Source organism: Zalophus californianus, chromosome 10 (assembly GCF_009762305.2).
Source record: "Zalophus californianus isolate mZalCal1 chromosome 10, mZalCal1.pri.v2, whole genome shotgun sequence".
In the NCBI taxonomy this organism is placed as follows: Eukaryota; Metazoa; Chordata; class Mammalia; order Carnivora; family Otariidae; genus Zalophus; species Zalophus californianus.
In genome coordinates, this window is record NC_045604.1 from 47,318,560 (window position 1) to 47,331,051 (window position 12,492).

The 12,492-nt window shown below is 37.1% G+C and overlaps 1 protein-coding gene across 1 annotated transcript in view; it reads right to left on the minus strand.

Annotated features, from left to right (window-relative positions):
- Window positions 1–2,557: 2,557 nt before the first annotated feature.
- Window positions 2,558–12,492, minus strand: part of LOC113932601 (nuclear nucleic acid-binding protein C1D-like) — a 34,435-nt gene continuing 24,500 nt past the window's right edge. Inside the window, 2 exon segments of the mRNA XM_035722195.1 lie at window positions 2,558–2,748; window positions 2,750–3,072. Of these exon segments, the coding sequence (XP_035578088.1) occupies window positions 2,628–2,748; window positions 2,750–3,072 (444 nt within the window). The 3' untranslated portion in view covers window positions 2,558–2,627.

Consider the following 12,492-nt stretch of genomic DNA (forward strand, 5'->3'; position numbering starts at 1 on the left):
ATCTGATAAGAGGTTAATATCCAAAATATATAAAGAGCTCATAAAACTCAACACCAAAAAAATAATCCAATTAAAAATGGGTAGAAGAGATGAGTAGACATTTCTCTAAAGATGACATACAGATGGCCAATAAACACAAGATGCTCAACATCACTAATCATTAGGGAAATGCAAATCAAAACCACCAATAAGACATCACCTCACACCTGTCAGAATGGCTAAAATCAAAAACATCAAGACAATAAATGTTGACAAGGATGTGGAGAAAAAGGAACACTCATGCACTGTTGATGGAAATGCAAACTGGTGCAGCCATTCTGGAAAACAGTATGGAGGTTGCTCAAAAAATTAAAAATGGAATTACCATAGGAGCTAGTAATTCCACTATGGGGTATTTACCCAAAGAAAATGAAAGCACTAATTTGGAAAGACATAGGCACCCTTATGTTTATTACAGCATTATTTACAACAGACAAGATATGGAAGCAACCCAAGTGTCCATCAATAGATGAATGGATAAAGAAGGTGTGGTATATATATATATGTATGTGTGTATACACACACACACACACACACACACACACACACACACGATGGAATATTACTCGGCCATAAAAAAAGAATGGAATCTTGCCATTTGCAACAACATGGATGGAGCTAGAGGGTATAATGCTAAGTGAAATAAATCAGAGAAAGACAAATACCATATGATTTCACTCATATCTGGACTTTAACAAACAAAATAAGTGAACAAAGGGAAATAAAACGAGATAAACCAAGAAACAGACTCTTAACTGTAGAGAACAAACTGATGGTTACCAGAAGGAAGGTGAATGGGAGGGATGGGTGAAATAGGTGGAGAGGATTAAGAGTACACTTATGATGAGCACTGAGTAATGTGTAGAATTGTATCATTATATTGTACACTTGAAACTAATGTAACACCGTATGTTAATTATACCTGAATTAAAAAAGGAAACAAATGAAAACAAACAAACTTGTTTTGCTGGAACTTTTCATAAGGAATCTCCAAATTGAACTTTCAATAGCCTCTCAGATCCAGAAGCCAAACCAAGCACTTGCTATCAGACTTCCCCTGCAATACCTATAGATTTGGATTAATTCCTCTCTTCTCCAGCTCCCCCATATATCCTGAGGTTCCTGCACCTGACAGAAAGTGACCTTCTTTACTCATCTGGTAAAGCTTCTGGGAACTCTGTAAGCAAGGTATCAGAATGATCTTTTCTCTTCTCTTTTCTTTCTTTTTTCTTTTCCTTGCTTTTTTTTTTTTTTCAGGATGATATTTTCAAGGGGCTTTATTGGTTCCATAAAGTCAACCTTAGTTCCTTAAAGCTGTCTGGTCATGTCTGAATCTATGCATGTCGTTCTCAAATATGACATGTCAGTCAAAGCTTTAGTAATATAACCAATGATTCCAATTGTGTCCTGTCATAAGGAGAACAAAGTTTTATTGGACATTGGATTTTGAACACTGAACATTGAACTCATTGGACAAATAAATACAATGCCATGAATATATAAGAACAGTTACTGAGTTTTTGAATTCTGGAGGGATTGAGTAGGGAGAAAAAGATAAATATTTCATTTGTTTCCAAAAGGTATATTTTGTCAAACTGCTGTTAAGTTAGCTTGAGAGAAAAGGTTTCCTTAAATCTGGAAAAACAACATTTTTAAAGTCAGCAATGTTTCAAATAAAAAGTCATAAAAATTTTAATTAGCCTTCTTAGTTCATTCAGTCCCATATTATTGACTTTTCTGCTTGAATCCAGTTTCACCACTAGTTCAGAAATTCTAACCTAGTTCAGCTTTATGATCTTACGGTATCAGAAAACTGTACTCAAAGAGTTTTTTTGCATCTCACTGAAGATGAAACACATCTGCCACAGCATCAGAGTAAAATGGTAACTTGCAAGTGATAAGACTGAAGAATGGCCATGGTTGAAGATCTGATTCACATTCATTACAGTGCAAATGACAAGGGAATTTGATTATTTCTGTGACACACAGCACTCCAAGATAATAACATTCCAAGAAATCAGATTTCTAGGAGCTTCATACAATTTTAGAACATTTATTCTACTAACATATCTCTGCACAAATATAATCTGAGTGTTTAGTATCACTTATTTGACAATGCTTCCCATGTAACAACATACCAAGTAAGCCTAATTAGTTTAATTTTTCACAGAAATCTTTGAATGTTCCAGGGACCTGCTGGAAAATTTCAGTTAGATTATGGCCAAAAGATTTCATTTTAGAATTTGACTTTGGAAGTACGCCAAAAAATATCCAAAGACTTGAACATTTGATTAAGTAGGATTAAATAGGATCACAAATCATTATAAAAATCATGTAAAATATATAATATAGAAATAAAACATTTGATTAACTACAATTAAATAGGATCATAAATCATTATAAAATAATACTTACTTTTTATTTAACCAAAGTTAAAAAGACAATAAAAGATTTTTTTAAATGTAAATTTTATATATGGATTCAGTAACAAATACATTTAAAGCTTGCAATGCCACATAATCATCTATTTTGTGGAAAACAATAAAAGTGACGTACTTTTACATTATGTGTACATCAAAACCAAAGGGTTAATTTTTACTTTTTCCTTTATTGGCAACTTTGGATGCATTTTTAGGTTTTGGTTCCCAAAGGGCATTTTTCACAAATCTTGAAGCTGCACCTCTGTCCAGCTTGCCAGCCTTTTTCTTGTGTTATTTCCTTGACTCTGTTCATGTATATTCTGATTCTTTCCAATTCCTGCTTTACTGGATGTTCCTTAGGATTAACTCCCTGAGTTGCCAAATAAACCCAAAACATTGAACTTAATGTGTAAGCAGAAACTAAATCCACTTTGGCTTGCTCAAGAGGGTCCAACTTCTGCAACAGCTCATTTCTAGAAACAGACATCATGGTCTTCAGCATCTCATCCACAGCACCAATGGAATTCTCAAATGTTGATAAATACTCATGAATTTCTACTGGATAGTCTTCATTAATTTCTTCACCTGCCGTTATGACCAACTCGCCGGCCTTCTACTCCTGTCTCCAGGAAAAGCAGTCGGGTGGTGGTGACGCCAATAGTTGCTGTCTCTGTCCGCTGCGCGCGGCGCTCTATAAAAACAATAAAAGATTTTAAGGGCAAATAAACAAGGCTACATAGTTGTAAGCAAACTTTTAGCTTTTTTTTTTTTAAAGAGAGAGAGAGAGAATGCATGACGCGTTCGCACTTGGTTGAGCGTCCCACTCTGGATCTCAGCTTAGGTCTTGATTTCAGGGTCATGAGAGTCTTAAGCAGGCTACACACTCAGTGCACAGCCTGATGCGGGCCTCAATCTCATGACCCTTAGATCATGACCTAGCCGAAATCAAGACTCGGAGGCTTAACTGACTGAGCCACTCAGGCATGCCTGGCTCTTTGAACAGTCAGTCTCAGTTTTCTTGTGTAATCAAAGATCTGGTAAACACAGGAATTATTTTGGCAAAACAGAGAATCCTTATTTTTCCAGGCAGATAACTTTAGAGTAAAGAAAAACTTTGTTTATGATTTTTTTTAAGAGCAGACCCCAATAGTTGAAGAAAACTTTGTCCTTTAAGCAAAGAGAAAAGAGTATTTAATATTGCATCGGTATATTTTTGATACTAAAACTCATTTACTTACATTTGTCTGAATCTTAGCCAGCACCGACCACATATAAAACTCTTCTCCAAATATTCTTTTTCCATAAACCTTCTACAACTTTCTTTTTTCCATTCAGATTTTGTCCTAAGTTCCCTCTCGGAAGTAACCAGTCTCACTTGAGAACAAATCTAGTTTTCTCTCAACAAAAATGTTTTTATTCCTTTGCTTACCCAAACCACACATCTTACTTTCCTTACATACAGAGTTGTTTCCTTTATTTTTTCCAATAGTCTTAATTACATTTCTTAGAATCCTTAACTCCTAGAAACCTTAGTTTCTAGTAAAAACTAAGCAGGAAGCAGTTGTGAGTTGTCTGCTATACCAGTATTCTTTAGATTGGCAAATTTATAAACACATTTCATAATGTCTAAAAACGTGTGCTTTTCTGTAGTACAGTTTTTAAATTAAGCACAAAACATGCTTACTAACAGACTCAAATTTATCTTTAGTTTTTCTGTAATAAGAAAAAATTAGAAGGGAGGTTGGGTGGCTCAAATGGTTGAGCATCCCACTCTTGATCTCTGTTCATGTCTTGATCTCAGGATCGTGAGTTCAAACCAGGTGTTGGGCTCCATGCTGGGCAGGGAGCCTACTTAAAAAGAAAAAAGAGAAGAGAAGGAAAAAAAAGAAATTAGATAAAAAATATTAATGTTTTATTATTTTATCATTTTTGGAAATGATCTAGATTATTTAATGAATTTAAGTTAACTCATCATTTTTATTTAATTAGCAAAACTTAAAAGTTTCAGGTTATAAAACTTTATTTGGAAGTTTACCCACAAACCTTTTTGTTTTGTTTAAATCTATCGAGTTTACTTGTTTTTAACACTTAGGTTTAGACCACCCATAAAACTTCATGAGGCGTTAGGCAAAGTCAACCATTATTCTAAGTTTTTTTCAGATAAATTTTGCAACAAAGATAACATGAATTTATTTGACTTTTAGTAAACACAGCCAGAATAAAAGTTAATATATTTAATACTGATAACTTTAAAGACATCTATTTTAATCAAACCAACAACGTTATTTTTCTTAAGTAGCCTCCGTGCTCAATGTGGGGCTTGAACTCATGACCCTGAGATCAAGAGTCACATGCTCTACTGACTGAGCCAGCCAGGTGCCCCTCAAACCAACGACTTCAAATTAACTTTAATACTGAACATTTTCCCAGATCACATTAACTCAAAAAACATTTGGGTGAGTTTCTAGCTTTCTGAGTTTTAAAAAACTTAAATAATCTGCCCCTCAGTTTCCCAGCGAATGGTTTTGGGGAAGTGTTCTTCTTGTGCAATCCCCTGCTGCTGCTTTATCCTTTATTTCTCTCCCCCTCTCCTCTCTCTGTGTTCAGGGCTCCCTCCCCTCTACAGCACCTGTGATTCCCTTCTTCCCCAAATCCTGTCTCCGCACCTCCTATTTCCAGTGTGGCCTCATTTCTCCCTCTAGTTGTGCGGTTTGTTCTCTCCATCTTCACATCGATTTCCTGGGTGTTCAAAATGATTTGATAATTATCTCTGTTTGAGGGACAAGGCAAGCTTAAGGTCCTCTTACTACTCTGCCACCTTAACGCCTCTGTGCAGCTGAGTTTTAGAATGCGTGATCCTTATAAGCACTTGCCTTCCTTCACACTATACTAAGTAGAGCTCTTTAACAAATTTCAGCAGTACAACCAGAGATAGAGGTAGAGAAAATATCTCACATTTTACAACATGAATGAACACACATATACAGATAAGATGCAAACAAAAATCTTATTGTGGAAAAGACATTAAAAGCCTATTTTTTAAAATACCCTTTTTTCCCTTCCTGATGAAAAACTTCTCCCTAAAATTTGCACCTCAAAGAATAGCTCTTACTTCCCAGAGTGGGGTGGAGGGGAGGAAATTTACATCCCAAAGGCACAAAGTATCCAAGTTTTCTTCAAGGTGAAGATTTTGTTATTAGAGGTTGGAGTCTGAGCACTAAGCAGTTTGTGTTTTAAAAACACCTTTTCTGGGCGCCTGGGTGGCTCAGTCCTTAAGCGTCTGCCTTCAGCTCAGGTCATGATCCCAGGGTCCTGGAGTCAAGTGCCACATCGGGCTCCCTCCTCTGAGGGAAGCTTGCTCTCCCTCTCCCACTCCCGCTGCTTCTGTTTCTACTCTTGCTATCTCTGTCAAATAAATAAATAAAATCTTAAAAAAATAAAAATAAAAACGCCTTTTCCCCCTAACCAACAGCTCCCCCGCTCACCTTTTTTTCAGTCTGAGGCAATTGTGGGCTGATTACATTTCAAAGACATGGTAAGATTTATAATTTCAAGGGACAGAGAATGTAAAAAAAAATATTTTTCCCTAGAATTTCAGGGTAATTTCTACTTAAAATTTACCTTTTTTGTTTGTTTAAGGTACAGGACAGTTTTGTTCCAATATGTTGATCTTTTATAATGTCCACAAATGTTTTGAGAGGAATAGACAACTTATGAGGATTGTTAAAGATGGGTGGGCTTTCAATCCTTTATAGAGTTGCATTCCTGATTTTATAGAGGTACAGTTTTTTATTGTTATGTTAATCACCATACATTACATTATTAGTTTTTGATGTAGTGTTCCATGATTCATTGTTTGTGCATAACACCCAGTGCTCCACGCAGAACGTGCCCTCTTTAATACCCATCACCAGGCTAACCCATCCCCCCACCCTCCTCCCCTCTAGAACCCTCAGTTTGTTTTTCAGAGTCCATCATCTCTCATGGTTCCTCTCCCCCTCCGACTTACTCCCCTTCATTCTTCCCCTCCTGCTATCGACTTCTTTTTCTTTTTTCTTAACATATGTTGCATTATTTGTTTCAGAGGTACAGATCTGTTATTCAACAGTCTTGCACAATTCACAGGGCTCACCATAGCACATACCCTCCCTAAAGTCTATCACCCAGCCACCCCATCCCTCCCACCCCTCACCACTCCAGCAACCCTCAGTTTCCTGAGATTAAGAATTCCTCATATCAGTGAGGTCAAATGATACATGTCTTTCTCTGATTGACTTATTTCACTCAGCATAACACCCTCCAGTTCCATCCATGTCGTTGCAAATGGCAAGATCTCATTCCTTTTGATGGCTGCATAGAATTCCATTGTGTATATATACCACCTCTTCTTTATCCATTCATCTGTCGATGGACATCTTGGCTCTTTCCACAGTTTGGCTATTGTGGACATTGCTGCTATAAACATTGGGGTGCACGTACCCCTTCGGATCCCTACATTTGTATCTTTGGGGTAAATACCCAGTAGTGCAATTGTTGGATCATATGGTAGCTCTATTTTGAACTGTTTGAGGAACCTCCCTACTGTTTTCCAGAGTGGTTGCACCAGCTTGCATGCCCACCAACAGTGTAGGAGGGTTCCCCTTTCTCCGCATCCCCGCCAACATCTGTCATTTCCTGACTTGTTAATTTTAGCCATTCTGACGGGTGTGAGGTGGTATCTCATTGAGGTTTTGATTTGGATTTCCCTGATGCCGAGCGATGTTGAACACTTTTTCATGTGTCTGTTGGCCATTTGGATGTCTTCTTTGGAAAAATGTCTGTTCATGTCTTCTGCCCATATCTTGATTGGATTATTTGTTCTTTGGGTGTTGAGTTTGATAAGGTCTTTATAGATTTTGGATACTAGCCCTTTATCTGATCTGTCATTTGCAAATATTTTCTCCCATTCTGTCGGTTGTCTTTTGGTTTTGTGGACTGTTTCTTTTACTGTGCAAAAGCTTTTTATCTTGATAAAATCCCAATAGTTCATTTTGGCCCTTGCTTTCCTTGCATTTGGCGATGTTTCTAGGAAGAAGTTGCTGTGGCTGAGGTCAAAGAGGTTGCTACCTGTGTTCTACTTTAGAATTTTGATGGACTCCTGTCTCACGTTTAGGTCTTTCAACCATCTGGAGTCTATTTTTGTGTGTGGTGTAAGGAAATGGTCCAGTTTCATTCTTCTGCATGTGGCTGTCCAATTTTCCCAACACCATTTGTTGAAGAGGACTGTCTTTTTGCCATTGGACATTCCTTGCTGCTTTGTCAAAGATGAGTTGACCATAGAGTTGAGGGTCCATTTCTGGGCTCTCTATTCTGTTCCATTGATCTATGTGTCTGTTTTTGTGCCACTACCACACTGTCTTGATGATGACAGCTTTGTAATAGTGCTGGAAGTCCGGAATAGTGATGCCGCCAGCTTTGCTTTTCTTTTTCAACATTCCTCTGGCTATTCGGGATCTCTTCTGGTTCCATACAAATTTTAGGATTATTTGTTCTATTTCTTTGAAAAAAGTGGATGGTATTTTGATGGGGATTGCATTGAATGTGTACATTGCTCTAGGTAGCATTGACATCTTCACAATGTTTGTTCTTCCAATCCATGAGCATGGAACGTTTTTCCATTTCTTTGTGTCTTCTTCAATTTCTTTCATGAGTATTTTATAGTTTTCTGAGTACAGATCCTTTGCCTCTTTGGTTAGATTTATTCCTAGGTATCTTATGGTGTTGGGTGCAATTGTAAATGGGATCGACTCTTAATTTGTCTCTCTTCGGTCTTGTTGTTGGTGTATAGGAATGCCACTGATTTCTGTGCATTGATTTTATATCCTGCTACTTTACCGAATTCCTGTATGAGTTCTAGCAGTTTTGGGGTGGAGGCTTTTGGGTTTTCCACATACACTATCATATCATCTGCAAAGAGTGAGAGTTTGACTTCCTCTTTGCCGATTTGGATGCCTTTGATTTCTTTTTGTTGTCTGATTGCTGTGGTTAGGACTTCTAATACTATGTGGAATAGCAGTGGTGATAGTGGACATCCCTGCTGCATTCCTGACCTTAGGGGATATTTGCTGTAGGTTTTTCATAGATGGCTTTTATGATATTGAGGTATGTACCCTCTATCCCTATACTCTGAAGAGTTTTGATCAAGAAAGGATGCTGTACTTTGTCAAATGCTTTTTCTGCATCTATTGAGAGGATCATATGATTCTTGTTCTTTCTTTTGTTAATGTATTGTATCACGCTGTTTGATTTGCAGATGTTGAACCAACCTTGCAGCCCAGGGATAAATCCCACTTGTTCATGGTGAAGAATCTTTTTAATGTACTGTTGGATCCTATTAGCTAGTATTTTGGTGAGAATTTTTGCATCCATGTTCATCAAGGATATTGGTCTGTAATTCTCCTTTTTGATGGGTTCTTTGTCTGGTTTTGGGATCAAGTTAATGGTGGCCTCATAAAATGAGTTTGGAAGTTTTCCTTCCATTTCTATTTTTTGGAACAGTTTCAGGAGAATAGGTATTAATTCTTCTTTAAATGTTTGGTAGAATTCCCTTGGGAAGCCATCTGGCCCTGGGCTTTTGTTTGTTGGGAGATTTTTGATGACTGCTTCAATTTCCTTAGTGGTTATAGGTCTGTCCAGGTTTTCTATTTCTTCCTGGTTCAATTTTGGTAATTGACACATCTCTAGGAATGCACCCATTTCTTCCAGGTTATCTAATTTGCTGGCATAGAGTTGCTCATAATATGTTCTTATAATTGTTCGTATGTCTTTGGTGTTGGTTGTGATCTCTCCTCTTTCATTCATGATTTTGTTGATTTGGGTCATTTTTCTTTTTGATAAGTCTGGCCAGGGGTTTATCAATCTTGTTAATTCTTTCAAAGAACCAGCTTCTAGTTTCATTGATCTGTTCTACAATTCTTTTGGTTTCTATTTCACTGATTTCTGCTCTGATCTTTATTATTTCTCTTCTCCTGCTGGGTTTAGGCTTTATTTGCTGTTCTTTCTCCAGCTCCTTTAGGTGTAGGGTTAGGTTGTGTATTTGAGACCTTTCTTGTTTCTTGAGAAAGGCTTGTATTGCTATATACTTTCCTCTCAGGACTGCCTTTGCTGCATCCCAAAGATTTTGAACAGTTGTATTTTCATTTTCATTGGTTTCCATGAATTTTTTAAATTCTTCTTTAATTTCCTGGTTGACCCATTCATTCTTTAGTAGGATGCTCTTTAGCCTCCATGTATTTGAGTTCTTTCTGACTTTCCTCTTGTGATTGAGTTCTAGTTTCAAAGCACTGTGGTCTGAAAATATGCAGGGAATGATCCCAGTCTTTTGGTACCAGTTGAGACCTGATTTGTGACCTAGGATGTGATCAATTCTGGAGAATGTTCCAGGGGCACTAGAGAAGAATGTGTATTCCGTTGCTTTGGGATGGAATGTTCTGAATATGTCTGTAAAGTTCATTTGGTCCAGTGTGTCATTTCAAGTCTTTATTTCCTTGTTGATCTTTTGCTTAGATGATCTGTCCATTTCAGTTAGGGGGGGTGTTAAAATCCCCCACTATTATTGTATTGTTGTCAATGTGTTTCTTCACTTTTGTTATTAATTGCCTTATAAAATTGGCTGCTCCCATGTTAGGGGCATAGATATTTACAATTGTTAGATCTTCTTGTTGGATAGACCCTTTAAGTAGGATATAGTGTCCTTCCTCATCTCTGATTACAGTCTTTGTTTTAAAATCTAATTTGTCTGATATAAGGATTGCCACCCCAGCTGTCTTTTGGTGTCCATTAGCATGGTAAATGGTTTTCCACCCCCTCACTTTCAATCTGGGGGTGTCTTTGTGTCTAAAATGAGTCTCTTGCAGACAGCATATTGATGGGTCTTGTTTTTTAATCCAATTTGATAGCCTGTGTCTTTTGATTGGGGCATTTAGCCCATTTACATTCAGGGTAACGATTGAAAGGTTTGAATTTAGTGCCATTGTATTGCTGTAGGTGACTGTTACTGTATATTGTCTGTGTTCCTTTCTGATCTATGCTGCTTTTAGGCTCTCTCTTTGCTTAGAGGACCCCTTTCAATATTTCTTAGAGGACTGGTTTCATGTTTGCAAGTTCCTTTAGTTTTTGTTTGTCCTGGAAGCTTTTTATCTCTCCTTCTATTTTCAATGACAGCCTAGCTGGATATAGTATTCTTGGCTGCATATTTTTCTCATTTAGTGCTCTGAAGATATCATGCCAGTCCTTTCTGGCCTGCCAGGTCTGTGGATAGGTCTGTTGCCAATCTAATATTTCTACCATTGTAGGTTATATATCTCTTCTCCCGAGCTGCTTTCAGGATTTTCTCTTTGTCTCTGAGACTCGTAAGTTTTACTATTAGATGTCGCGGGGTTGACCTATTTTTATTGATTTTGAGAGGGGTTCTCTGTGCCTCCTGGATTTTGATGCCTGTTTCATTCCTCACATTAGGGAGGTTCTCTGCTATTATTTGCTCCAATATACCTTCTGCCCCTCTCTCTCCTTCTTCTTCTGGGATCCCAATTATTCTAATGTTGTTTCGTCTTATGGTATCGCTTATCTCTCGAATTCTGCCCTCGTGCTCCTGTAGTTGTTTCTCTCTCTTTTCCTCAGCCTCTTTATTTTCCATCATTTAGTCTTCTATATCGCTGATTCTCTCTTCTGTCTCATTTATCCTAGCAGTTAGTGCCCCCATTTTTAATTGTACCTCATTAATAGCCTTTTTGATTTTGACTTGGTTAGATTTTAGTTCTTTTATTTCTCCAGAAGGGGTTTCTCTAATAACTTCCATGCTTTTTTCAAGCCCAGCTAGTATCTTTCAAGTCATGATTCTGAACTCTAGGTCCGACATCGTACTAATATCAGTATTGAGTAGGTCCCTGGCTGATGGTATTACCTTTTGTTCTTTTTACTGAGGCGATTTTTTTCATCTTGTCATTTTGTCCAGAGGAGAATAGATGAATGAGTGAACAAAATGCTAACAGGTTAACAACGTCCCCAGCAAATATACTGTATACAAATCAGAAAAGACCTGAAACCAGGGGAAAAGAAAGGGAAAGAAAGAAAAAAGAAAGAGAAAAAAAAAAAGAAAAAGATAAAAACAAAAACAGAACAATACAAAAAAACCAGAATATGATCAAATATGATCAGGCTAGTGCATAGATCATTGCCACACACTAGATTTTGCGCGTATTTTGGTCTGTTAGAAAAAAGTGCCTCCTAAAATTTTAAAGGAAGAAAGACTTATATATGTACAAAATAACGGTTGATACAATGAAGGGATGGAAGATGAGTGTAAAGATGAAAATTATAAAAGATTTTATAAAAGGAATTGATAAGAAGTTGTTTGAAAAAAGAAAGAAGAAGATTTAAAAAAAAAAGAAAAAAATAGGGAGAGAATGTGACCAGGCAGGAGACTAGAACAAAGCCATACACTAGAGATTTAGGGTATATTTTGATCTGTTAGAAGAAACTGTATCTTAAAATTTTAAAGAGAGGACAACTTATATATATATATGCCAAAAATAAGGGTAACTACTATGAAGGGATAAAATATGACTCTAAAAATGAAAAATAAAAATTTTTTTTTAAAAAAGGGATTGAGGGGCACCTGGCTGGCTCAGTTGTTTAAGCGACTGCCTTCGGCTCAGGTCATCATCCTGGAGTCCCGGGATCGAGTCCCACATCGGGCTCCCTGCTCAGGGGGAGTCTGCTTCTCCCTCTGACCCTCCCCCCTCTCATGCTCTCTATCTCATTCTCTCTCTCAAATAAATAAATAAAATCTTTAAAAAAATAAAATAAAAAAATAAAAAAGGGATTGATAAGATGTTGGTTGAAAAAGGGAAAAAGAAAAATTCAAAAAAAAAACAGTTAAAAAAATTAACTTTGAAAAACTAATGAATCGTGGTAAAAAAAGCCATGAATTCTATGTGCAGTATTCCCCTCGCGCTGGAGTTCTCCCATTCTCCTTGATCGGTAAACTTGGTCT